Consider the following 27933-nt stretch of genomic DNA (forward strand, 5'->3'; position numbering starts at 1 on the left):
AGCAACCTGAGCAGTAACAGCAATGATCTTTTTGGAGTCCACGTCGGATTTCTTCCTGAGAAGATTTTGCCCTTTTTAAAAATGTATATTTTGATACAATGCTCTTGAAATAGAAACACCTCTTTCAATATTCCTTTCATAGTTCATTTCCCAAGATGTTGATTCCTTCCAATTGTTTATTTTCCTTTTCCTCCAACTAGTATCCTTTTTTCCACAAGAAAAAAAGAACAGTAAGTTAACTTTCTAAAAATATTAGAAAGGCATTTGTCAAAAACCTCTCTGCATCTCTCAACTTTTTGCACTCAACAAACTTGAAGAAATGAATTCATTCTTTTAGAGATCATGCATACATTTTGTCCAGCAAAGTAATGCCCCATTCCATATAATGGATAGCTCCTGTGCCCTCCTCATTGTCTTTATAAAGTAGGTATTTATTGATTTATGTAGCTGATTATTTACTAATTAGTAAATTAGATTAAATTTTCTATTAACTCAAAGTTGCTTACTACCTACTAAGTAAGTATATGGAGTTATATATTGGTTGAAGTTCTTGTTACTGTAATTCTTTTTTCCTGCCATCATTAAATGATCAGATCTCTTCAAATTATACCCTTTTTTTCTGCCATCTACTCTATATTTGTTTTAACCTTCCCTGTTTCTACTCACATATTTTGAATTTGGAGTTTATGCAGATACCAATATCCCCAAAGCCCCCATAGAACAGGCATACAAATCTAATAAATTATTATTATTATTATTATTATTATTAGTATTACTATTACTATTATTATTATTATGTTTATAAATAATATTATTATTATTCACCAATTTCTGATTTTTACCTCTTCACCTTTATATCAGGTGTGAAGGAGATAGATATTGCAGCCACCTTGGAGCACGTGAGGGACCAGAGACCTGGTGTGGTCCAGACTAAGGTGCGTCTCGATGCTTCCTTGCTCACAAGAATTCAATGCAGGGCTGACTACTTAAGGGAATATAGTCCAAGACAACAAATCATTGTCCCGGCTATTTGTAAATATCAAATACAGTAGTACCTCTAGATACAAGCTGCTCCACATGCGAGTATTCCAAGTTACGAGCTGAGATGCGAGCAAAATTTCTGTTCGACACCCGAGCTCAAATTCGGGATACAAGCCGAGCGTCCACTAGGTGGCGCAAGAATTCCATTTTTTCCAGTTATCTCGGTGCGAAAAGCCAAATCTAAATGCAGTCGTTCGAGATACGAATTGATTGACATACGAGGTCGGCTCTGGCATGAATTAAACTCGTATGTCGAGGTACCACTGTATTATCTTTAAGTGCATCATACTAATCTGGAGAGTGGGTGGGGGAGGCTCTCAACCAAGAAAGAAGAGAGAAGGTATCTCAAAAGGTGCTTTTTTCAAGAGGAAACTTTCTGTTTTTTCTTTGAAGATTTATTTATTTATTGGATTTGTATGCCGCCCCTTCTCATCCAAGATTTTTCAGCTCTGACTGGATGGTGGGGAATGGAAGGTCAGAGCTGAAGCAGCTTTTTGGATGAGAAGTGAAACGTCTTCGAAGAAAAAAACAGAAAGTCCAGATGCCTCTGGAAACAAGCACCTTTGAGACAATCATGACCTGGATGACTGAGATTCCCCATAGACATTAAGAGAGACAGTCAAATTAAAGTTAAAAAGAAAAACTGCTTTTTGTTTTAGAATAGTTGCAGTATATACCGTATTTTCGGAGTATAAGACACACCTTTTTACCCACCCAAAAGAGGGAGTCACCCAAAAGAGGGTGAAAATCTGGGTGTGTCTTATACACTGAATGTAGATCCACCCAGCCAGCCACCCCCATCTTTGGCCTCTGCCTCCCAGCAATTTACCTCCTTCAAGCAAACAGAACGGAGCCTGTTAAGCCAAGTAACTCATTATCATTATGCTGAGGCTGCAAAGCAAGTCACATGCTAAAATGAAAGTGAAACTAAAGTGCAGCTTTAGCTGCAAGGAACGAGGCAGAGGCAGAATTTTATTTTCTTGTGCTAACAGTTGCTGAATCTAGAAGCAAGGAGATAAGAAATAAAAATGTCTATAATAGAATGTTCAAATTATTAGAATTATTTTTTTAAAGACTGCTTTATTGTTGTTCTAGACAGCCTAACAAAATGAAGAAGCTTTATAAAATAAATGCTTGATCTGAAGAGGTCCAGTGCTATTATATCTTCTTTTAAATAATGGAAAGGGGCATTGGACTTACCTGATGCGCCCTTTCTCGTAGGGCGGATCTAGCCTCCAATGATGGGAAGATACCGCCTTTTAACCAATCAGGACTGAGTCTGAAAAGTATAAATTGCATCCCTCTGCCTAGTGATCCCTTCTTTAGCAGACTCTGTGTGCAGCTCCCCAAACAGTAGAACAGAACCAAGAACAGAACTATAGCCTTTGGAACAAAATCGAGAACAGAACCATAGACTCCCAGTGTGCCAGCTAGGACGAAATGGGGGGGACGGACTTGGAGGCTAGCTCCACCCTACGAGAAAGGGTGTATCAGGTAGGTCCAAAGTCCCTTCTCCCTAGTAGGTGGAGCTTGCCTCCAAGTATGGGAGATACCAAAGCCCTGTGTCCCCTTGGGAGGGCAACTAAGGCTGGTTGACTACCCCAGAGTCTGGCATCACTAGTTGTAGCACCCGTCACCCAAATTCCGTCTCAGTGGTAGCAAATGCGTCTATTTTATAATGATGGATGAACGGAGTCAGGGATGACCAGGTGGCCGCCCGGCAGACCTCCTCGATCAATGCCTGCATGAACCATGCCGCCGTGGTAGTGGCGCTGCCACTCAAATGGGCTGTCAGTGGACCTGGGCATGGCAAGGGCAGTTAACCATAGGTGGCCATGATGACCGAATTAATCCAGTGACCCACTATAGAGGAGGTGGCTTTATGACCCAGTGAGGTGTCTTGAAAAGAGATGAGCAGAGCCTCCATCTTACGAATTGGCGAAGATCGTTGGATGTAGGCATTGAGGAATCGCTGAACATCAAGGGTGTGCCATTTCCTTTCCAGGTCGGACCTCAGGTTAGGATAAAAGCTAGGGAGAATTATCTCCTGGGCCCGGTGGAAATAAAAATTGACGTTAGGGGTAAAGGTGGGGGCTAGATGCAGCACCACACTATCCAAGTGGAATATACAAAGGTCACTTTAGACAGATAGGGCAGCCAGCTCCAACATATGATGGGCCAAAGTCACTGCAACCAGAAAGGTGAGTTTCAGGGTCAGGTGACTAAAGGAGGGAAGTGTCCAGGAGCTCATAAAGAGCCACGGTGAGTGAATTGAGGACCGTGGGTAGGTCCCAGGATGGAAACCTATGGACTATGGGGGGATACAGGTTACCTTCCCCCTTTAGAAACCTGCAGATCAGGGCATGAGCAGAAGGATTGTCCCCAGAAGCCAAACCCAATACCGTCGAAATTGCTGCGACATGGGGCTGAAGCGTATTAGGAGAAAGCCTCTTAGCCAATCCGTATTACAAGAACTACAGGACATTAATGATTGATAAGTCAACTGGGGAGTATTCCACCTGTGAACACCAGAAGCAGAAGGCCCTTCAGATGGGTGAATAGATTCGCTCCATGGACGGCTGCCTGGAGGCCAACATGATGTCGATAATGTCCTCTGGCACCTGGCAATGTCTCAGGGTGACCTCTCAAGGTGGTCAGTTGTAGCCAGCGAGGATCTGGATGCTGGACTGACCCTTGGGCAAGCAACCACTCTGTCGGGATCCACCACAGGGGCGACACATATAGGGACATAAGGTCCATGAACCCGAGTCTCCTGAGCCAATGGTGGGCCCAGCAGGATCATCTCAGCTCACTTCTGGATGATCTTCTTGATCACCTTGGGCAGTAATGGGAGTGGAAGAAAAGCATACAACAGACTTGGAGGCCAGTGGTAACGAATGGTGTCTGTTTCCTTTGCTCCTGGAGATGAAGCAGGACAGCTTGCCATTCCCTGGGAGAGTGCACAGATCCATGAATGGCAAGCCAAAACAAGCCACCAACTGCTGGAACAAAACTGGATGAAGGTCCACTCCACCTGGTTGATGTTGTGGTGGCTGAGTCAGTCCGCTGTCACATTGCTTGCCCCGGAGATGTTCCACGATGATGGATTGCAGGTGCTGCTCCATCCAGATCCCTAGTTCCATGGCCTGAGTCATGAGCTGCCTGGATAAAGCTCCCCCGCCCTTGTCGGTTGAGGGCCAGAAGGGCCGCTCCAGCAGGTTGATGCTGAGGGCAGTGATGGCCTGTGTGTTTCCTCTGTGACTGGCTCTGAGTTTAACCCTAGTTGTCTGACAAGTCCTTAGGTGTCTGCACTGCCTCAGAGAGGGTAGGTTTGGGAGCCTTAGGGCCATTACATGCTATGGTCGGGCTTGTGTCTTGAGGGAAACCTATCTCTGACCCCTGAAAGTGGGGGAGGGAAGAAGAGAAGAACGCTTGCACCGTATTGTGTGTCAGTGGGGTGTGCTGGCTCTCGAGACATAGGTCCCAGCTGGAGGGAGAGGCATGTTGGCCATGCAAGCACAAGGCTTTTGTAGCATGACGACGGTTATCCAACAATCTCTCTTCCTGCGAGCTTAACAAGATGAGCAGTGAGCATGAGGAGGAAGCACTGCAATCTTGCTTCCGAAGCCTTGGACAGCCGAAATGATTAGGCCAACGCATTTTCAAGAGAACATCAGCTAGAGGCACACCTGGTGGCTGGTCCCAAGACCCGTCGCCGCCCTTGGAGTAGTTGACAGCAGTCACTAGGGAGGTAGGATAATGATTCTTAAAAAAGCAGAGGGTTAGATGAGAAATCAGAAATTTTTGCTAGCTAGTCTCCAAAGATGGTAGCGAAGCAAACGTCCTAGGCTAAGGACAGAGCCTAAAGAGGGGGTCACTAGGCAGAGGGGCGCAATTTATACTTTTCAGACTCAGTCCTGATTGGCTAAAAGGCAGTATCTTCCCATCCTTGGAGGCTAGCTCCACCTACTAGGGGAAAAATGTATACTCCCAGAAAGCCACATCAGTTTTAAAGATCTGTAAAAGTATAATCTGAAATGTAACAGTGGCCTGCTTTAGTGTTAAGAAAAGGCAGCTGAGTTAAACCCTGACTTAATCATGTTTGGAGTAGCATTAATATATTACCATAATGTACATTTCTCCAAGTCTTTGCTATTTCCCTATGGATCAGGCACACATGCACTGACATATACAGAAAACAGTATACAGTGTTCCCTCAATTTTGGCGGGGGATGCGTTCCGAGACCTCCCGCGAAAGTCGAATTTCCGTGAAGTAGAGATGCGGAAGTAAATACACTATTTTTGGCTATGAACAGTATCACAAGCCTTCCATTAACACTTTAAAACCCTAAATTGCAATTTCCCATTCCCTTAGCAACCATTTAGAATAGAATAGAATAGAATAGAATAGAATTTTATTGGCCAAGTGTGATTGGACACACAAGGAATTTGTCTTGGTGCATATGCTCTCAGCGTACATAAAATAAAATATACATTTGTCAAGAATCATCAATAATTAGATTATTACTCACCATGTTTATTTATTCAAGTTTATTAAAAAAAATATTTATTAAAGGCAGATGAAAGTTGGGCGATGACATGACTTCATCAGGCAGGAAAAACCACGGTATAGGGGAAAAACCCGTGAAGTATTTTTTAATTAATATTTTTGAAAAACCGTGGTATAGACTTTTCGCGAAGTTTGAACCTGCGAAAATCGAGGGAACACTGTATATCATTTGTACTGTCTGCTGTTTGGCAAATTGCTGGGAGGCAGAGGCTTTTTTTCATTGTTTTCCTCTCCCAAAACTAAGGTACGTCTTATAGTCTGAAAAAATACAATACAGTGATCCCTTGATTATCGCGAGGGTTACGTTCCAAGACCTCTCGCGATAATCGATTTTCCACAGTATAGTGGTGCGCAAGTAAAAACACCATCTGCGCATGCGCGCCTTTTTTTTTCCATGGCCGCGCATGCGCAGATGGTGGAGGCGGGGAGCGACGAGAGTGCGGAAGCCGACAGATTGCTTTGAATGCCGGCTGCCCCTGCCCCCCCAGCACCCGCCCGCCCGCCGTTCGCCACTCGCCCACCCGGCTGCTCGCTCGCCCATTCACCCGGCCACTCGCTCGCCTGTTCACCCGCCCGCCCGGCCGCCGTTTGCCGCTCGAGAGCAAGAGGGGGAGAGATAGAGAAAGAGAGAGAAGGAAAGAAAGAGATGAGAGAGGGAGGAAGAGAGTGTGAGAGAGGAAGAAGCAAGATAGAGAAAGAGAAAGAGAAAGAAAGATGAGAATGGAAGGAAGACAGTGAGAGAGAGGAAGAAAGAGAGAGAGAGAAGAGTGGAAGGAAGAGAGAGAGAAATGATAGAAAAAAGGGGAGAAAAAAAGAGAAATGAGAAAATGATTGAAGCAGAGAATGACAGGAAAGAAAAAGAGACAGAGAAGTGACTCTTGGTGATGACGTATGACGTCATCGGGTGGGAAAAACCGTGGTATAGCAAAAAAACCGTGGAGTATTTTTTAATTAATATTTTTTGAAAAACCGTGGTATAGCGTTTCGCGAAATTCGAGATCGCGAAAATCGAGGGATCACTGTAGTTATATTATTAGAAATGGCAGTTCTTCTCCCTTCTAAGAAGGGAAGTGGGGAAAAGGGGAAAAAAGGGCCCATGCTACTTTTACACACTTGACTTTTGTATTCCCAGGACCAGTTTGAGTTTGCACTGACAGCCGTGGCAGAGGAAGTGAATGCCATCCTGAAGGCTCTGCCGCAGTGAAGCCTCCACTCAGCATACCCCAACTTGGCGATTCCCCAACCTGACCCTTTGACTCTGCTGTTGCCGTGTTCTTGCCTGGGGTGTTTTCCCTTTACATGTGTCATCTCCATGTGGTTCTCCATGGCTGCATTTAATTGCCCTGTGGAAATGTTGGCCCCTTGCCTACCTGCCCAATTGGGTCTCATCCATCCAACATCCTATAACCCTGCTCATGCTGCTAAGGCCTCCTCCAGCCTGGTCTCTCTGGAAGCAGCCCTTGGTGGATAGAAGAGTGGGTTCCTTTCTAGACAGCCAGGTCATCTCTACTACGAGAGGACGCGCCATGGAGCAATACAGGGCTGCAACCAAAGAAGAGTTAGCCCCCCATCCTGTGAGATGCATTAAAGACCAGTTTTCTGAAGTGCCTACTTTATGTTTATGGGCATTGGTCAAAGCAAGTAGATTTGCAATGGGAAGGCTGTGGGCCCATTTCTGTTTTCTCTCCAGTATCCTCCTTATCCCTAGTGCCCACATGAAGGAGTAGAAATGGTAACGCCTTAGCAGACGCTAGGTTACGTCAATTGCCAGTTTTCATCCTTCTTCCCTCTCTAAATTTCGCCGCCTGATCCTGTGCCCGCAACAAGGGAAGAACCTACACTGCTTCTGCGCTCATTGTTGTCCCATTGTTGTCCTCCTCCTCTGTTTCCCGCAGGCCTGGAGCCAAGCCTAGTCACAGCCATTTGCTCCTTTCCCTAAACGGAGGAAGGGAACGCCACAGGGAGATGGCCCGACAGCTGCTAATCGCTGTGTGTTGTCTCCCTACTTTCTCCTGGGTGTTGCCTATCACAAAGAGACATTTCTAGAGAATCTAATTTTGTATTTGATGTGAATAAAGGTTTTGTGTCGCATTTGTGCAGCTGCAGCCCAGCCTTTCCATCTTGTGTATAAGCAGGCGGGGGGGGGGGGATGCATTGTCTGTTCAGTTCTGGAGACCTCACCTACAAAAAGATATTGACAAAATTGAACGGGTCCAAAGACGGGCTACAAGAATGGTGGAAGGTCTTAAGCATAAAACGTATCAGGAAACACTTAATGAGCTCAATCTGTATAGTCTGGAGGACAGAAGGAAAAGGGGGGACATGATCGAAACATTTAAATATATTAAAGGGTTAAATAAGGTCCAGGAGGGAAGTGTTTTTAATAGGAAAGTGAACACAAGAACAAGGGGACACAATCTGAGGTTAGTTGGGGGAAAGATCAAAAGCAACATGAGAAAATATTATTTTACTGAAAGAGTAGTAGATCCTTGGAACAAACTTCCAGCAGACGTGGTTGGTAAATCCACAGTAACTGAATTTAAACATGCCTGGGATAAACATATATCCATTGTAAGATAAAATACAGGAAATAGTATAAGGGCAGACTAGATGGACCATGAGGTCTTTTTCTGCCGTCAGTCTTCTATGTTTCTATGCTCATGCCAAAAGCTTTTATAGCTAACAACTTGGAATGTCAGGTATTTTCCTGGATGTAGAATTAGCTCCAAAGGGCTGGCATGTAAAGGTGTCAGAGCTGCCCATGTGGTGTCAAAGGGCACACGGGTATCCTAATCCTTGTTATATGTGTGCCTGGGAATGGGTGTGGGTGCATATGTACAAACACATAAACATACGTGTCTTAATTTTGAAGTTCTTACAAATACAAGGCCTGCTGCCTTTTCACAGGCAGAAGGAACCCCAAATAGATCCTGTCTGTGCCTAAGCCTTTTCTGCTCACACTTTATCCCATCTAAGTCCTAGCCTTGCCATCTTTTCCTGCCTCCTCGGCTTGATTCCCGCCCTCCCACCCCAAAATACATAGTCAAGAACACCCATGATCTGAGCAGTCATGCTATGGTGTTTACAGGAAAAAGCAGGACACAGTTTCAAGTAGGTTTCCAAAGAGAAAGGTTTTAAAGAACTCACCACACCACCTGATATGCAACCATAGGATTATAACCTTGGGGAAGATACCACAAGGTCAGGAATCTGGGTGGGCAGATGGGAGATAGCTGACCGCCTCTTATGAAATAGGTGGATTGGTTCTGACCCTTAATTGCCAGGCTCTCTGAGCCCTTTTTTGCCGTAGCAAGCCATGAATGGATGCCATTCAAGGATACCACTTTGTTTTCTGAGCCTTCTGTTGTTTCTGTTCTGTTTTTTTCAAATTTCTCATGTATTCCAAACCATTAAAATACAGTACAGAATCTGACACCCCAGCTCGCCGGCGATGCTCCTCTTCTTCACCACCTCTTCAGGATGGTTCTGAATGAACCAGTCCCTGAACGAAATGGGTTTTAGGATTCCCCTACAGAATAAGAGGAAACTCCGTGATGCCACGGCATTTGCTCACACCCTCTCGACATTGGATATTACCAGTTGAAATTATTATTTTTTAAATCTTTAAGCTGTTCCGTATATTTTCGTATATTTTCATAAGGCAATTCCTCCTGCTAGTTTTATTCTTCAACCATGAAGCTGTAAGTAGCTCCTAAGGTGTATCTAAATGTTAAGTGTATAAAATAAACCTAAAACACCATGGAAGCAACATTTTAAAGTATCCAACCCAGGCTTGATTTTATCTTCTATTAAGAGGATAATAAATTAGAGGAGGTTAAAAAAATGCCCTAAATACTACTTCAGTTTGGTGAAATACAATCCTCATCCTATGTGGAAGCAGGCAGGATACCAAACGGGAGAATTTGTTCTTTCAATTACCTGTCATTGATAGCCTTTTGAGATCAAATTTTATCGCGGACATCACACAACCCATTAGATGTCATGATGGGTGAACATCATCCGTCATCGAATTTTTGAAAGGTCAAAATAATTGCTCTCTAGCCTCTCGCCAAACATTTCTGCAAATAAAGTTTATTGATAAATGTCTTCCATTTTATACCAGGCCAGCACTCTGCATTACAAAAGAGACCAGATCCACTCCAAGTTACAGACATGTTGAACGGGGTTGTGTTATCTGCAGTCATTCTTTCAAGAGAATTTTGCTAGAAGGGGGTAGGGGTAGGGGGGCAGGATGAGCCACAGACCTAGCCCTCTCCTTGCTACCAAGAGAGTCCGACTTACTCTCTTTGCAGGGACCAATCTGGAAGAGTCCTTGCTGCTCTAAGAGAGAAACTTGATGTGTCAACTCCCTGGCTCTAGAGCAGCCTTGTCATGTTCTGGGACTGCAACTCCCACAATTCTCCCGTAGCAGAGCCATCGTGCTAGCTGGGAATTCTGGGAGTTCCGATATCATTTCTGTATAAGGTTCTGCCTTTTGCACAATGTGAGAGCCTACCTTGGTGCTTAAACGAAACTTTGTTCCCGTTCGTACGACTCTTCAAACACGAATGGTGTTTGTCTTGAGATCCTGGGCAGCTGAAGATGATGCTGCAGCCCGTGCCTATGGGGAGATCGTGGCTTTCTTGACCCACCACTGCCTCTCCGGGCAGACCATTCAAGACTAGCCCCACTCTTCAGCCAGGCTCTCTTTTAAGAGGGCAGTGAGCACCAGTGGAGAAGAGGGCTCACAAGTATAAAAGGCTTTGGCTCTACGGAGCAGCGAAATAGCTACTTCTACAGCAAGCGGGCTTTAGCCTGCCTGAGTCAGTGGGTGCTACATGTTATGCCGCAGAAAGAACGAAGGGGAGAAAAAACACTCGGCACTTGCCAGTCCACCCCCCCAGCAGGGAGAGAACAGAAAGTGAAGTCCAGGCCTGAGCAGCCTTCAACGAAAACGAATGCTGGAGAGGCAATCCCCATGGCTCTTCCAGACTCAGAACACACCTGGGGAAACAAGCAAGGAGGGGGGAGGGAGAGAGAAAAATACAGATACCAAGTGAATTAGACAACAGTGAAAAGTGGGCAGCAGCCAGGCAGTGTCTGAGCTGTGACATATTCCCCAAAGGAAAGGAGGGGGGGGGGTACTTTTAGCATCCAGGCAGTTGTTGCAAACCCCTGAGACCGTGCAAGAACCCCTGTTTCAACCTTAGTGTGGCAAGGGAGGAGCACATTGGAGCATGCAAAATAAGGAATGTGAAACCCCAAAGAGTTGCTGTTAATGAACTACTTGTAAAAGAAGATCCCCACCTCTTTCTATTAACCCTGATCTACTATTGATCATAATATTTGTTCTACCAAAGCACTACTGCAAAGGATAGAATGAAGGCAGCAAGGCCTCCAAACCCTGTCGTTGGCCTTCTCCAAATGAAGGAAATTAGGCCCTTTACATTTAGATGCAAAATAGAGATGAGAACCTTTGTGGAGAGGAGCTTTGTAATCAGATTCATTCCACCTCACCTATATTTATCTAATGCCTTTGCATAAAGCTCACAATTTGTCTAAACACACACACCTATCATCTCAAGCCCCCCCACCTCCCAAATCTTGTTTATATAATTTAGTATCGTCACTATTGATCTTTTGGAAGAGTGTCAAAAATATTTCCCAAATTACAGCAAAGTAAATCCTGATTTACTTTCTGTGCAGAAACATTTAATGAAATACTGATTTTGCCTTCACTAGCCTCGTCTTCATATAATATTGTCTGGATTTTGGGAATTGGCTTAACATAGCAAAGGATAACCTGGCCAATTGATCCCTCATAAACATTTTTTTTCTTTCCCTGTCATCCTCCCCCTCATCCTCTTGCCTCTTTGTCAGGGTGGAAAGCAAAGAAAAAAGGAACACAAGCATAGGGTAGTTGCCCAGAGTCAAAGCAAGTTAAATGGCAGGCTGAAGCCCATAAATCAAAAATACCAGGGTTGTGTATATTATATATTCCCCAAGCAAATACATGTGTCTGCAACCAGAATAATACAGGTAGCTGTAAATGGTCTTTGTTCTTGCCTTTACAAGGCATTTTTTCAAAATAAATGGTTTAATAAATGAAAAGAATGGAAGGAAAGGTCATAGAGGTATTGCAACACGGATTTTTCTTTAAAATTAAACGAGCCTTGGTGGTGCAGTGGTTAGAGTGCAGTACTGCAAGCTGCTTCTGCTGGCTGTAGTTCACCAGTTCAAATCTCACCAGGCTCAAGGTTGGCTCAGCCTTCCATCCTTCCGAGGTGGGTAAAATGAGGACCCAGATTGTTGGGGGCAATATAGGCTGACTCTGTAAACCACTTACAGAGGGCTGTGAAAGCACTGTGAAGCGGTATATACGTCTCAGTGCTATTGTTATTGCTAGAAATGCTTGAGAGGAATGGATCACCTTGTGTGTAGTCAAAGCCAAGGGTATTAGAAATATACACAGCCCTGCTGATGAATGCTGTTTCAACTGATCAGGTAAAATAAACATTGGAGGGTTACCTGCAGGGAGGCAGCATGGAGGGGTGTCAGACAGAATATGCCTGTCCTTCAGGGTCTGTGGCATGGGAAGCACGGAAGGGAGGGATGGGCAGGTGAGCAGACAAGCGGCGGCAGTAGAGAAAGAAAGAGGGCAGCAACAAGTTACATTCCTACATCAAGCATCCACCGAAGCCTTTTCCAGGGCCTGCCACCAAGGGTAGACAAAAGGAAAGAGAAAGGCAAAGGACTGCAAACCCACCAGATCATCCCAAGTCTTCACCCCACAACCCCAACCCTTAGGCAGAAAATGACCAGAGGAGGAAGGGGAGGGGGAAGGAAATAGGAGGTATAAGATACCTACAAGCAATAGTTACAGTGAGCAGTGACTGAGTGATGCCTACAGGAGAAAGTGCCATGCCAATAAATTTTTAAAAAAGGATGTACAGCCTCTTTAGCTAGTGGTTTGGTTTTGAAGATTACAATTTGAGCACAAGGGTCATGCAAGTAGTGAAGTTATCTTAAGATTTATTGCCCCCTGTACAGATCAAATATGGGACTATGGCCCACGGTGGGGAGATACCAGTAACCTGAATGGGTCTGCATGGCAAATTTCGTGCCTTGGCTCCCTCCCCCCCCTTCCCCCCCCCCCCACCTTTTGGTTGTTCGAGACAAAACATTCACAAACTGGGCTATTGGAAGACTGAAAACTGCCCGTAGAGAATGGCTGCTCTGATTTTATAACGTCCTGGATGGTCTTCGAAGCAAAAATTCTGTAGAGTTTTTAATCTACTGTACATGACAACTCCGTCTGGACAATATGCTTAACTCGACAAGACATTTAATCCATTTTCAGGATTCACATAATGAGCCAGTGAAATGCGCTGGGCTCACACACAACACACTAAAGAAACCACAATTGGACTTAATCAAGTCTATTGTATGCTACGGCAGCCACTAACTGCTCTGGTTAAGCATTTTGTGCAAACTCAACCAGACGGTTACTAGCTAAGGAAGGCACAGTGTTGGTAGTAAGGGTGAGGAGAAGGTGGCAGAAAAAGGCCTCAACCCCTAAGGATGCCCTAGAATCATCCTCATTTAAGACAGACCCAAACTGAGCCACTTCCACCAAATATATACCGTGTTTCCCCGAAAATAAGACACTGTCTTATATTAATTTTTGCTCCAAAAGTTGTGCTACGTCTTATTTTCGGGGGGTGCCTTATATTTCTCAAATAAGACAAATTCACAAGCAGAAAAGCTGACACCCCCAAAGAAAGTGTACCGTACGGTACACTGATTACGGTACGGTACCTGTCAGTATGGCACACACACACACAAACGACGGCACTTATATGGTACAACAGTATACTCCCGCTATTGCAGCTTCCGGCCACCAGAGGAACTACAGTCTACGCACTGTATTGGAGACTGTAATGGCGGTGAGACAGCAGCAGACTGTGTCTGCTGTACTGGACGGTACAAAGCGATGGAAGGGGCCAGCAAGGGACGCCACATTATTACGGTACCGCTATGAACAGCTTTGAATGGTACCGTATGTTTTTCCACCATACTATATGTAAACTTGACTACGCCTTATTTTCGGGGGGGTGCCTTATATTAGCAAATTCTGCAAAACCTCTGACATGCCTTACTTTCGGGGTACGTCTTATTTTCGGGGAAACAGGGTATACTGTGTATATATATATATACAGTTAATATATATATATTAAAAACCCTGGGTTTTAAATATCACATTTTCTTTTCATGTTACCCAGGGCTCAACTATAATACTAATCAAAGAGCATCAGCCACTAACAATTCCCCAGAACAAATCTCTCTGGTACAGCAGAAGGGGAGGGCCACGCAGTCAGACCATGCAGTAAGCCATGCAATAAAACAGCAAAATAGAGGGTGCAACCTGAATTAGTACAAGGAACCAGGGCTCTGTAGCCCAGGAGATGCCTAGACCACCCCACCCACCCCCTCTGTGCCAAATTACACATACCAAGTTACAGAATCTGCTCCTGCCCTTTACTTGGTGGTACCAGCTCAACGACTGGATGGACCTGAAGGCTATCCTCTTGGGTAACCAATCAGAGCCACCCTCAAGGTCCCACCCTCCATTGGCCAAGGTCCAGAGCGTACCAGCCAATGAAACACAGTCATAGTGGGCCTCACAGGAGTTGGCACTGAGCGTCTTTCTTCTTCTTAGGTGAAGGGTCTCTGGTTTTGCCCCTCCCCTTTCCCTCCCCTTTCATGGACTCTGAAGGGGTTTTGGAGGGGCCACCCGCTTGGCTGTCCAATGCAAGATTCCCTTGTGGCAAGTGTGGCTTTCCTTTAGGTTGCTTTTTCGTGGGGCTTCTCGCACCTGCTCTGTGCTGGCTCTTAGCCTCCATCTCAGACAGGCTGTAGGCCATAGCAAGCTGAAGATCCTCATCCTCTTCATCGCTGTCTGTGTACAGGATCACTGGGGAGGAGCTCGGGGATGGGCGCTTGGGCGCTGGGCGTTGAGGCGATGTCACCGGAGGAGATGGTGGCGGTCCGCGGTTCTGTAGCGCTTGCTGCTCACGCCGGCTCAGTTCCAAGCCTAGTGCCAAGTCGTCTGGGATGCCTACAAGGGACATGGGTTTTTTAAATATTTTAAACTACAATTTAGATTTGTTATGAATTGTTTTATTCTGTTGTGAGCCGCCCCGAGTCTGCGGAGAGGGGCGGCATACAAATCTAAATAATAAATAAATAAATAAAAATGTTTAACCCAATAGCTGGGGAAGTCATCCTCCAGTATCCCTTTCCCCCACACTCCACCATATATGACTGCACGTGTGCATAAACCCACCCTGACATTAACCAGATATGTAAGCAGCCCAGGAAACCTTTGCTGGATTGCAATGCCTGAAATTCATCAGCAAGTATGGCCACTGTATGTATGTATGTATGTATGTATGTATGTATGTATGTATGTATGTATGTATTTTGTTTATTTTATTTATTTTATTTATTTTATTTATTTATTTTTATTTTATTTTATTTTACTTTACTTTATTTTTTGATTGATTGATTTATTGGATTTGTATGCCGTCCCTCTGCGTAGACTCGGCGCGGCTAACAACAGTAATAAAAAACAGCATGTAACAATCCAATACTAAAACAACTAAAAAACCCTTATTTATAAAACCAAACATACATACAAACATACCATGCATAAATTGTAAAGGCCTAGGGGGAAAGAATATCTCAGTTCCCCCATGCCTGACGACAGAGGTGGGTTTTAAGGAGCTTACGAAAGGCAAGGAGGGTGGGGGCAATTCTAACCTTCGGGGGGAGTTGGTTCCAGAGGGCCGGGGCCGCCACAGAGAAGGCTCTTTCCCTGGGCCCCGCCAAAATGAGAGGTGATGTGCGCCGCTATCCAATCTATCAGACCTCAGATTTCTGCAGGTAGGCAGGCAGGCTTGGATTATATGATCTGCAGAATCTGCTGTGGCTGCTGTATGGGTGCCTACTCAGGTAGCTTCCCCAGCACATGTGCTATGCTCCCTAGATGCCCTCTGGGGTACAGTCTAGAGGCAAAAAGTTTGATGTAGTGCAGGGGTGTCAAAATCCCGGCCCACGGACCGGATGCATCATGTGCTGAACCCAGTTTAGCAAAGGGGGAAAAAGTCCATGTGACACTACTGTGACGCCATCACAGTAGTGAAACCATGATCTAGTGGTTAAGGCACCAGGCTAGAAAGCAAGAGACCCTGGGTTCAAGTCCTGCCTTAACCATGAAATTAGCTGAGTGACCTTAGATCAGTCATTCTCTCCTCCTCTCAGCCCAACTCGTCTCACAGGCTTGTCATTGGGGAAAATAGAAACTGGATATGACATTGAATAATGTGTAAAAATTAAAAAAGGCAGGATTACAAATAAACAAATAAAAAGGTCTGGTTTTAGAGGAGGCTACTATAAGGGGCAAAACAGGCACATTAATTTAAACTTTATTTAAACTTTATGCATGCTTTTTGCCCCATGCATCATTCCCCAATTCCAGTCCTGATCATTTCGGGTCAGGCATTTGGGCCAAGAGATTAAGTTTGCTGAGCCACTTATTTGTTTTAATGCAAGTTGTTTATAACTTCAGACATTTATTATTGGGATTGTTTTGTCTTAACTTTGTACGCAGCCCAGAATCGCTGCTGTGATATGGTTAAATATATCCATCAACCCTCTATCACCTCGGAGGCCAAAAATATTCTGCACTTCTATAAAGATCTTATTAAGATATTCCAAGTTCTTTTCCTCTAAAGCTACTCACCATTAATCTGGATGGATTTCAGCTCTCCATCTTCTTCCACTTCTACCTTCTCTTGTCCATTTTCAATGATCCTAATAAATAGAAGAGAGGTTAAAAACTGAAGTTGCTTCATGGGACAGCATATCTGCTTACTTTGAGCCACGTTGAGTCAATGAAATAAAGAAAACCAACTCAACGTGGCTCAAAGTTGGTTGTTGTGCTGTCTTCATGAAGTAACTTCACCTCTAATGAATAAACTAGTAATAAAGTTAAATAAAACCCATCTTTGTCACCGCAATCTAATGGAACATCAGCAGCTTACACAGGAAAAAAAAATACAAGATATCCAATGTAAAAATAAAAATGCAACATTGGAAACGGGAAAACATCCCCACTACTATAAATATTATCACAAAAATTATGGACTGCGCTGAACTGTCTAAAATGACGATGGAACTACAAAATAAAAATGATTCAGAGTTCTACAAGGCTTGGGAGAAGTGGTACCGATAGTTATCCAACAAAAAATATAAAACAACTACTAATAAGAAAAAAGAAACTACTCAAACGCACGTTTCCATCTCACAACAGACCACACTGTAATTATAAAATTCAATACTGTTTACATACACTTTAAATTACTAAATAGACATTGGTTTCATAGGCTGTCTAAACCCAATTCTATTGATATCGATCTGTCATTACTAATCAACTATCTCTTCCTGCAAACATTTACAAATTTACTCTTTCTTTTTCATCATATACACCTACCATACGACACAACTCAAAAGTCACTAATTCAAAACTGCCTGCTATCCCTCTCCCCTCTCTCCCCTATCCAAATTTTACCTTCTTATACATCTCTCAGTACCTTTTTCATGCCTTACTACAATTAATTAACCCAACCCACTTTTGAATTCGTAATATACCTGATTTGAAGTTATGTTATTATATTTGTATAAGCTCAACTTTGAATAGAGATGCTACTTCATTATGCATAGTTTATTATCCTACTTTATTATGTATAGTTCCTTATGTTATTCCGTTATGTGTTTTGTGTTTTTTTCAGTATATTTTTCCCTTTTCTCCCCCTTTTTCCCCTTTATAAAAAATTCAATAACTTTTTTCAAAATAAACAAATAAACAAAAATGCAACAGCATATCTAAGAAACAGATCTTGATTTACCAATCATTCAAGGGGATTTACTCCTTTCTCTGCTCAGATTAAAGAAGCAACTCTAAACCCGTAACACCAGTGGCTCAGCATATGATTGAAAACCTTACAAAAGGTATGTCAAACTTGCATTGTCAAGGCATTGTCACATGACATATAGGGACTTTTGCTAAACTGGGTATGGGTGTGATCAGTGTGTGACACATCCAGCTTGCAGGCCATGAGTTCGACAGCCCTGCCCTACAAGATTCAAAAACTTCTAATTGCTGGTTTAAAATGTGACCAATGCCAAAACATTGGAAAATAGTTACTCTGTTGCTTTGTAATGCTGGCTAGTAGGGTCAATTGCCTTAATTGAAAAACTTACTCAGAAGTTTAGAATGCCTTGTAATCACTTTGTAAACTTACCTCCTGCTTTCTGATCTAATGAGCCCTACGGTGATTATTAAAAATAAAAATAAACTATGATGCCCTAATAAAAGTTGGGCTGGTCAAAAAACTGACATGCCAGCATTCAGAAGCACATCTGAATTTCTCTGTGGCGGCCCCAACCCTCTGGAACCAGCTCCCCCCAGAGATCAGAATTGCCCCCACCCTCCTTGCCTTTCGTAAGCTTCTTAAAACCCACCTCTGTCGTCAGGCACCGAGGAATTGAGATATTCCTTTCCCCCCAGGCCTATACGATTTATGCATGGTATGTTGTGTGTATGTTTGGTTTTTTTAATAAGGGTTTTTAGTTATTTTAAATATTAGATTTGTCATATGCAGTTTTATTATTGTTGTTAGCCGCCCCAAGTCTACGGCATACAAATCAATCAATCAAATAAATAAACAAACAAACAAAATTAAATAAATAAATAAATAAATAAATTTCCCCCTAAGAGCAATTGCACCCCAGTACAAAATGAAATTCCCAGCATTGTGTGGAAAATGTTACAGCACATCACACTTGTGTTAGAGACATGAAGTACAGTATTCAGATCCGAAACAGGATAAAGGTCTCAACTCAAGTACACTTCTTCCTGAGCCCATGCAGCTGTGCTTTGAGTGTGGCTCCTTTATGCAGCAACTCACAGCAGTGGACCTTGCCACATCCAAGCACTCGATATTTTTGCGATATTGCGATTTTACTGAGGCTTCCCTCGCTGGGGAACCCCACCTCCGGACTTCAGTTGCCAGCGAAGCGCCCATTTTTGCGATGCTGGGATTCCCCTGCAGCATCGCAAAATCCGGAGATGGGGTTTCCCATGGAGGGGAGCCTCAGGGGGATCCCACTCGCGTGAAAACGGGCGCTTTGGCTGGCAAAAGGGGTGAATTTTGGGCTTGCACACATTAATCGCTTTTCCATTGATTCCTATGGGAGACATTGTTTCGTCTTACGAACTTTTCACCTTACAAACCTCGTCCTGGAACCAATAAAGTTTGCAAGACAAGGTATCACTGTATATCAGACTCTTAGTCTAAGAATAACATTTGTCTACATCACTTGGATCCCATCCCAGACCAATGATAATGCAAAATCCTGACTTCCACCGCATATCCGATGAATGACAATGCAAAATCCTGACTTCTACCCCAACTCTGACCAATGACAATGCAAAATCCTCACTTCTTCCCCATTCCAGACTAATGATAATGCAAATTCCTCAGTCCCACCCCATTCCAGACTAATGACAATGAAAAATGCTGACTTCTATCCCATCCCTGACCAATGAAAATGCAAAATTGTCACTTCTACCCCATCCCAGACCAATGACAATGCAAAATCCTCACTTCTACCCCATTCCAGACTAATGATAATGCAAATTCCTCAGTCCCACCCCATTCCAGACCAATGACAATGAAAAATGCTGACTTCTATCCCATCCCTGACCAATGAAAATGCAAAATTGTCACTTCTACCCCATCCCAGACCAATGACAATGCAAAATCCTCACTTCTACCCCATTCCAGACTAATGATAATGCAAATTCCTCAGTCCCACCCCATTCCAGACCAATGACAATGAAAAATGCTGACTTCTATCCCATCCCTGACCAATGAAAATGCAAAATTGTCACTTCTACCCCATCCCAGACCAATGACAATGCAAAATCCTCACTTGTATCCCATCCCAGACCAATGACAATGTAAAATGCTCACTTCTACCCTATTCTAGACCAAGGACAATGCAAAATCCTCACTTCCACCCCATCCCATTCCCTTGACTAACCTGCCTTCCAGCCCTGTTCCCCTGAGTGCAGGGCAACACAAGAAGACCATGTGACTTCCAGTTTTAAAAAATCTCAGTTAGACCTTCCAACTTTGAGGGGGAGGGGCAAGAGATCTCACGAAGTTGGAAGGTCTGACTGAACTTTTTCAAAAAGTGGTGGTCACATGGTCTTCTTTTGGGCTGCAAGGGGGGTGGCAGCCTCCCAGCCGATTAGCACTGCAGGTTCATTCACATTTTCATAGCCTCCCAGCCGATTAGCATGGCTCCCAGTCAGGCCCCTGCAGCTTCCCCATCCTGAATGGCAACCCCAGGAGGGCAGGGGGGCACAGTGGGGCAGGGCGAGGCCATCTAATGGTAGAAATTTTAGGTTCACTGAACCAGTGCCAACCGATTGCAGTCAACCACTAGGCCTGAACATCCTTGAAGAGGATCCCAAATCTGTTCTACAAGATCAGAAGTTGACAGAAAGGTAAACAAAGTACAAATCAGATTAAAATCCCCATCAAATACTAAGAGACAAAGAGATTCGCTGTTCGGAATGGGTGTCCCATCAAGGTGACAAATACCCTGCCCCCTCCCCCCAAAAAATAAGTCATTCCCTGACAATCAGCCCAATTGGGCTTTTAAGGGCATGGCAGTAAGGCCAAGTGCTTATTTCAGGGTTCAAAAAAAATTATAAGACAGGGCTTTATTTTCGGGAAAACATAGTAAATAAAAGTTAAGTTAAACTTACCTCTTGGTAGTGATGCGCTTGCCGTTGATGAACCTTGTGGAAGTGGAGACAGAGCGGAAACCCATCCCTGCATTGAGCCCCGGACCAAGCGAAGATGCGAAGAACTCTACAAGAGAGAGCACCAGAATAATTTGCAAGGGACAGCACAGCTGTCTCTGGGACTAAAGAAAAGAATTTACTCCAGCAAAGGAATTTTTACTTTTTGGGGGTGGGGGATAGAAATTTTTCATTTTTTTTCCTCCACACATTACAAAAATACAAATTCACATACCTTCAAATTAGAATATAATGCAATATAGTATCAAATGTCAAATTCTTAATCAAAATGCTTAATACAAATCTAAATAATAAAATAATAAAATAAATAAATAAATAAAATGCTTAATTTTTTATCCGTTTTGTTTTGGCATACATCATTGATCTTGTGCTATCTCCTTTTCTAATTTTATCACCTCAATTTCAAAGATTGTTTTCTGTTCTCATTCGGGTTCAAAATGCTATAAGCTATCAAGAATTTCCCTTGGCTATTTGCTTTTTTCTACTAAAACTATGCCAGTGAATTGTTACTTGATACACAAGTTTTGTTTTTGAGATTCCAGGGTAGACAGACAAGAAGACTGGGGCTGTTACAAAGACAAAAAGGGCTTTAAACCACTAAGTAACAATTGGCTGAGCCCAGCGAGCTGAAAAGGAGGAAGAAATTGCAAATAGTCCTTGATTTACAGCCAGTGAAGGTCTCCTTGTCGCCAGAGCTACCCACGCGCTCCCGTGACCAGTGTGGGCATGGACGCGTCCGGCATGCATGCAGGCATGCACCCACGCAAGATTCGGCTTCTCCAGGAAGCAAAATCTCATGCGAGGATACTCGCGCATGTGAGAGTTTGCCGATTTTTGTTAATTTCTTTGCTTCTGTCCATGCGCGTAAGCAAAAAACAGGTCGCAAATTGGCAAAATTGTACACAGGCGAGCATCCTCGTGTGAGATTTTGCTTCCTGCACATGTGCAGAAGCCGAATCTCGCAGGGGCGTGTTGAGGACACGGAAATGCATGCGCATCCTCATTTTTCCTACTGGGATGGCATACCGGACTGTCCAGGCTGCAGCCCAATACTGCTTACAAGCATTCATTTAGTGGCTATTCTATGTTACCATGGCACTCAAACTGTGACTTATGACTGCTCCTCGCACTTATGATTGATGCACCATCCACACTGTCACATGATCAAAATTTGGGTGCTTGGTGACTGGCATGTATTTACAACAGTTGTAGCATTCCATGGTCATGTGACCACCAACAAGCCAAGTCAATGGGGGAAGTCGTGTATGCTTAATGTTGGCATGATTCACTTAAACCACAACGGCAAAAATTGGATGCCATTCGTTTTTAACATCTGACTTATTTAGCAATGGAAATCTTGAGCCCTAAAGTCAGGGGTAGGCCGTTTTGGCTCTTCTATGACCCGTGGACTTCAACTCCCAGAATTCCTGAGCTAGCATGATTGCCTCAGGAATCCTGGGAGTTGAAGTCCACAAGTCATAGAAGAGCCGACTTTGCCTACCCTGGCCTAAAGCGATTGTGCATTGAGGACTGGCTATGTTCCAACTGTTCTTTTCTTACCTGATGAGGCAGGGAAAGGGGAAAAGAAAGGCCCTGCCGCAGGATGCCGGGGTAGAGGTCCACGTAAGTCTGCAAATGGATCATCTGGAACGAAACAAAGAGATGGAAACAACCTCAGCTCCCAAGATATTCCACCACCAGAGCAACCTCCTCAAGCTGCATCCAGGTCTAACCTGTGTTTCCTTGGAATTAACAGCTTATGGGAGTTTTTGTGCATGGGATAGAAAAGGTGGATAGAGAAAAATTCTTTTCTCTATCATACAATACTAGGACGATGGGACACTCCGTAAAGCTCATAGGTAAGAAAATCGAGGACAAATAAAGGGAAATATTTCTTCACCCAGAGGGTCATTGGTTTATGGAATTCACTTCCAGAAGAGATCGTGACAGCTGTCAGACTTGATAGCTTCAAGGCAGGATTCCGTTTATTATAAAATTTGGAACTCTTTCTACGACGGGTTAAAGAGAAGAAAAGAAAGTTCAAATTAAAATATGACAATGATAATTTGTTTAGATTTTTGGTATAACAAACTTTGCATGATATGTGTGTAACATATATATAGAAACAAAGATCTTTATGGAGCTAGAGTACATATGAGGCAGCTAGAAAACAATCTACTATAGATAAAATATGGATAACCAAAATGATTAACCGGTTGTATTTGCCAGAATATAAAAATACTGTATTCAATAACAGAAGTTATATTTTCCCTCCTTTCATGATGATGTAAATTATACATTGATTGTTATTTGTAACAGTGTTGTTTCTTTTCTTGTTTTGTTTGTCTATTTTTGTTTGTTATGTTTTTAAAGAATTACACTAAAAAAATGTTTTTTTAAAGATAGCTTCAAGGCAGGATTAGACCGATTCATGGATGCCAAGTGTATCGGTGGTTGTTGAAACGGATGTCCAAGTGCCGCCTCTATGTTGGTTGCGGCAGGCAGGATTCCCTTGAGTACCATTTGTTGGAGGTCAAGGGAAAGGGAGGGTTTTGCCTTCTTTTTCTGCTCAAGATCCCCATGGACAATTGGTGGGCCACTGTGTGACACAGAATGCTGGACTGGATGGGCTTTGGTCATTTGGCTCTTCTTATGTTCTTATGAGTTAAGGTGAGTGAGAAGGTTCATCCACAGTAAATAATTAGAGTTTCCAAGGAGGAAAAAAAGAAAAAATATTCTCAATGCTTTTGGTCTAATCTTGGTCATGTTCTTTTTCTTTTCTAGGTGAGCTGTGGTGGTATCAGGAGTATTGCAGGCTAATTGAGCTCACTGCCAAGAGTTCAATTCTCACCAAGCTCCAGGTTGACTCAGCCTTTCATTTCTTCCAAGGTGGGTAAAATGAGGACCCAGATTGTTGGGGCCAATAGGCTGACTCTGTAAAACTCTTAGAGAGGGATGTAAAGCTCTGTGAAGCAGTATACTGTATAAGTCTTATTGCTATTGCTATTCCACCATTCACCTGAAACAATAGTATGGCTGGTCCAGACGTTTGAGGCTTTGTAGCATTCTGCACCCTTATCTTCTTTCAGAATTGGCTTTTTTGCATTGAAAGAAATAGGCACTTACCAAAAAAGTCAGCAAATGGATCTCGCCCTCCAAAAAACTCTCGGAAGACGTCATGGGCGCTACGGAAAGTGAAAGTGAATTCTGGTCCTGGATGAGCCCTGGAACCAGCAGAACCAGCTAGAAAAAGTGAAAACAGTATTAATGAGTCTGCTTAAAAAAGCAAAGGAAGAAAATGACATATTGTAGGTGTACGGAAGCGAAGATGCTGAAATACTGGAAAATTAAGAATATTACACCATGGTTCCTAAGTTTGCTAACAGTGTACCACAGCTAGCCATTTTTGCAGGACCAGGCAAATATTTGATAAAAACACTGACTTGTAGCTGGTAAGCCAAGAACAAAGCAAAAGTCTAATGTTGGATAAACCCATTTACAAAAAAATGGAGAGCTAATAAATCAGAATAACCTCCTAGGCACAATGAGATTTTTAGTTAGTCAAACTTTACAAAGCTGGATTTGCACAAAAGTTCCCATGGCTTTGTCCCATAGCCAAAGATCTCTCCCATGCTCTCTTCCCAAATCTCAAATTCATACACAAATTAGAAAATTGTTCTCCACCTTGCTGTATAGAACTACTATGAAAGGCATTTTCAGATTAGTATCATCTGCAAATTTGGTAAGTTCTCCTTCTATTCCCTCGTCTAAATTGTTAATAGAGATATTGAAGAGTACTGGACATAAGACAGAACCTTGTAGTACCCCACTGCTTACTTCTCTCCATGTAGACATAGACCCATTAAGGGCTACTCATTGAGTATGGTTTGTCAGTCAGTTACAAATCCATCTACTGGTGATGCTACCGTGTTTCCCCGATAGTAAGACCCCCCCGATTGTAAGACATATGGGGGGTTTCAGGGGGGTTGGCTAATATAAGCCATACCCCGAAAGTAAGACATATGTCTTACTTTCGGGGAAACACGGTATTAAAAGCGAGGGAGGCATCGGAGCAGTTCGTGGCGCTGGCGAGGGAGCTTTGCGCCCAGGAGAGTCTCCCAAACACGGCGCGGATAAGGACTCCTCGGCCGGCGGAGGAAGCACGGCGGCGGCGGCAGGCTCCGGAGAAGAAAGAAGCGGCGGATAGCTGGCGAGGCGCCGGCTAGAGGGCTGGACCCCGCCGCTTTGCCGCCGCTCTCCCCGCCGGCTTTGCTCTCCCTGCCGCGCCTGGGGCTGCCTGCCTGCTGCCGTAGCCGGGCTGGGCGGGGGGCATCCTCGGCGTTGGGCAGCAGCGGGAGGAGCCGGAGCCGGCCAGCCGGGCGCCCCCAGGACGCGCATCGTGGACCGGCCCCGCCGCGGCGCAGGAGGGATGGAGGCCGGGCCCAACGGGCAGGCCCCGCCCCGCCCGCCCGGAGGAGAAGAAGCCTCGCCCGGGCCGAAGCCCGAAGACGAGCCAGCCCCGGTGCTTTGGGGGTATATAAGACATACCCCCAAAGTAAGACACAGTGGGGCTTTTGGGGGTAAAAAGATAGTAAGACACTGCCTTACTATCGGGGAAACACGGTATCTATCCCACTTTTTTCTATCTTATCAAGAAGTAGGTTGTAGTCTACTTTGTCGAATGCCCTGCTGAAGTGTAAGTATATTATGTCCACTGTATTTCATTAATCTACTAATTTATCCACTATGTTGAAGAATGAAATAAGATTTGTTTGACATGATTTGTTTTTAACAAACCTACTCTGACTGCTAGTTATTGCTTTACTCATTTCTAGATGTTGGCAGATCTGTTTTTATATTATCTTTTCCAGTATCTTCCCAGGTATTGATGTTAGGCTGATTGGTCTGTAATTTCCTGGGTCTGGTTTTTCCCCCCTTTTTTGAAAGGTATGTTCTTGCAAGGTGTTTCTGTATACATAAAGCACACTTCCTTGAAGTGTTAGAGCATCCGCCTACACCAGGGCAACTATTTTGGAGGTCTTCCCCAGATGTCTCCACATATCTACCCATGAATAACTATTTGTCCCATGCCTATTATCTCTCTGTGTGTGTCTGTGCACACACACATACATACACACACACACATACACACACACAAAAACGTTTAGAGGAAACAGCTATCCCAGGCCACTTTCAATAAACTTCAAACAGCCATTTCAAATTTGTTCCAAATCTCCTGGACTTGAAATATTTTGTACACTGGTAGAGCAGAAGTGGATTTCAGTAGGTTCTGATTAGTTCTAGAGAACCATTAGTGGGAAATTTAGAGTAGTTCAGAGAATCGGTAAATTCCACCTCTGACTGACGATCCCATCCCCATCTATTCTCTGCCTCTCAAATCCTATCTGATCGGGAGGAAATGGGGATTTGCAGTAACCTACCCCTGGAATGGGGAAGGAATGGAGATTTTACTGCATCGTTCCCTGCCACTCCCACCAAGCTCCGCTACACTCACCAAGCCACGCCCACAGAACGGGTAGTAAAAAAACTGAATCCCACCGCTGTGGTAGAGGCTAATATTTTCCTTTCTTCAACATTTGTTGAACTCTCATCCCATCACCCTTCTTGGCAGTACAGATTATTATGTTTCTTTTAATCATCCAGTTTGAAGTACCCAGTTTACCTTCACCTTAGTTCAAGAAAACCCCAGTCCTCACCTGCACCAACGAGCCTTCTTTGCCATATCGGTCATAGACTTCGCGCTTGCTCTCTGAAAGAAGAAACCACTTGAATGAATAAATTACCCCTTTAGAAATGTGTGTGAGTCTGCAACAAACATTTCTTCTTTTAACATGATGTCGAAGACATCAATTTCAACACAAGAAATATTACTGACATTAAATTAGTCTGAGCTCTTGCTAAAGCCCATATATCTATTCAAGACATACAGGTAGTCCTCAACTTACAACAATCATTTAGTGACTGTTCGAAGTTACAATGGGCACTGAAACAAGTGACTTATGACCATTTTTCACACTCATGATCACTGCACCATTCCCATGGTCACGTGATTTACATTCAGATGGTTGACAACTGACTCACATTTATGACGGTTGTGAGTGTGTTCCAAAGTCATGGGAATATTTGCCACCCTCTGACAAGCAAAGTCAGGGGGAAACCAGATTCACTTAACAACCGTGTTACTAATTTAACAACTGCAGTGATTTACTTAACGAACGTAGCAAAAAAAAGTCATAAAATGGGACAAAACAAACTTAACAAATTTTTCACTTCACAACATAAATTTGGGGGCTCAATTGTGGTCGTAACTTGAGGACTACCTGTAGTTAAAAAGCCAAGTTGTCTTCAGTAATAATGGTCTTTTCACAAAGTGTTCAGAGAACTGCTGGTGCCTTAATGTTTACATCATTTCACCCTGGAAGAAGGCAGCCCAAGTTACAACCATAGTACAGCTGAGATATGAAACTGAGAGAAATTGGTCAAATGGAGTTTTATTCTTAAAAGAACTCCATTTAAAACTTGTGTAAATTTTTAAACAAATTTAAAAATTGTTTAAACAACTTGCCCCAAAGTCAAAGGTCTTCTAGAATATGAGTATACTTAACATTGAAGAGAGCAAAATAAGTACCTGGACCAAGATCTCCAAACTACTAAGGTCCCTGAACAAGAATAAGCCTCTTTAATGGCCTCAGGCTTTGCAGATGCTGGCTCGTAAGTTATTATTATTATTATTATTATTATTATTATTATTATTATTATTATTTATTAGATTTGTATGCTGCCCCTCTCCGCAGAGTCGGGGCAGCTCACAGCAGTGATAAAACAATATACAATATCTTAAATCAGCACTTGAATTTTTAAACAGGAACTAGAAGATAAACACAAGCACTAGTGCCAACCTCCACTTTGTTATTCTGCTTACCCCCTATAAGCAGAAAATATAAACCATGTTTTGATTGGCATTTGACATAATTACTGATCAACATTTATTATACAATTATTTAAAGTTGCTTGCACTCTCCTTCTGGGAGCAGAATCATGTGGTTTGTTCCCAGTGCTGTTTAAATAAACTTGACTTACGTAGATCTGTGAATTGGGTCATGGGGAATTTTTCTACTTCAAAATTTTAACACATCTGCTTCTTTCATTCAAGTCCCCAAACTGGATATGGGAACATGCTATTCTCTTCTAACCTGCTTTTCAATGATAAAATTAACATTAAGAAATGTTAATGTTGCATTATGCTTCAGAAATTAGAGCCAGTTTGGCCTGATAGTTAAGGCAGTAGCCTAGAAATCAGGTATTTTTCGGAGTATAAGACACACCTAGATTTTAAAAATTG

General features: G+C 43.4%; 2 protein-coding genes across 8 annotated transcripts in view; one reads left to right on the forward strand and one right to left on the reverse strand.

The window, feature by feature from the left end:
* PTPRN (protein tyrosine phosphatase receptor type N) overlaps positions 1–7716 on the forward strand; it is a 68996-nt gene extending 61280 nt beyond the window's left edge. For 4 of the 7 annotated variants that reach the window (XM_070729527.1, XM_070729491.1, XM_070729515.1 and 1 more), the window contains 2 exons: positions 862–935; positions 6744–7716. In XM_070729527.1, the coding sequence (XP_070585628.1) occupies positions 862–935; positions 6744–6815 (146 nt within the window). In that variant the 3' untranslated portion in view covers positions 6816–7716. The remainder of the gene's footprint in view (positions 1–861; positions 936–6743) is intronic. The other 3 variants (XR_011556947.1, XR_011556951.1, XR_011556950.1) reach the window with 1 other exon arrangement.
* Positions 7717–14208: 6492 nt separating this feature from the next.
* DNAJB2 (DnaJ heat shock protein family (Hsp40) member B2) overlaps positions 14209–27933 on the reverse strand; it is a 31631-nt gene continuing 17906 nt past the window's right edge. Inside the window, exons 5-11 of the mRNA XM_070728646.1 lie at positions 26298–26340; positions 25085–25095; positions 23697–23813; positions 22131–22214; positions 20514–20619; positions 16416–16486; positions 14209–14729 (exon numbers count right to left, since the gene is read on the reverse strand). Of these exons, the coding sequence (XP_070584747.1) occupies positions 14293–14729; positions 16416–16486; positions 20514–20619; positions 22131–22214; positions 23697–23813; positions 25085–25095; positions 26298–26340 (869 nt within the window). The 3' untranslated portion in view covers positions 14209–14292. The remainder of the gene's footprint in view (positions 14730–16415; positions 16487–20513; positions 20620–22130; positions 22215–23696; positions 23814–25084; positions 25096–26297; positions 26341–27933) is intronic.

The sequence above is a fragment of the Erythrolamprus reginae genome, chromosome 1, assembly GCF_031021105.1.
Source record: "Erythrolamprus reginae isolate rEryReg1 chromosome 1, rEryReg1.hap1, whole genome shotgun sequence".
NCBI classification, from domain to species: Eukaryota; Metazoa; Chordata; class Lepidosauria; order Squamata; family Dipsadidae; genus Erythrolamprus; species Erythrolamprus reginae.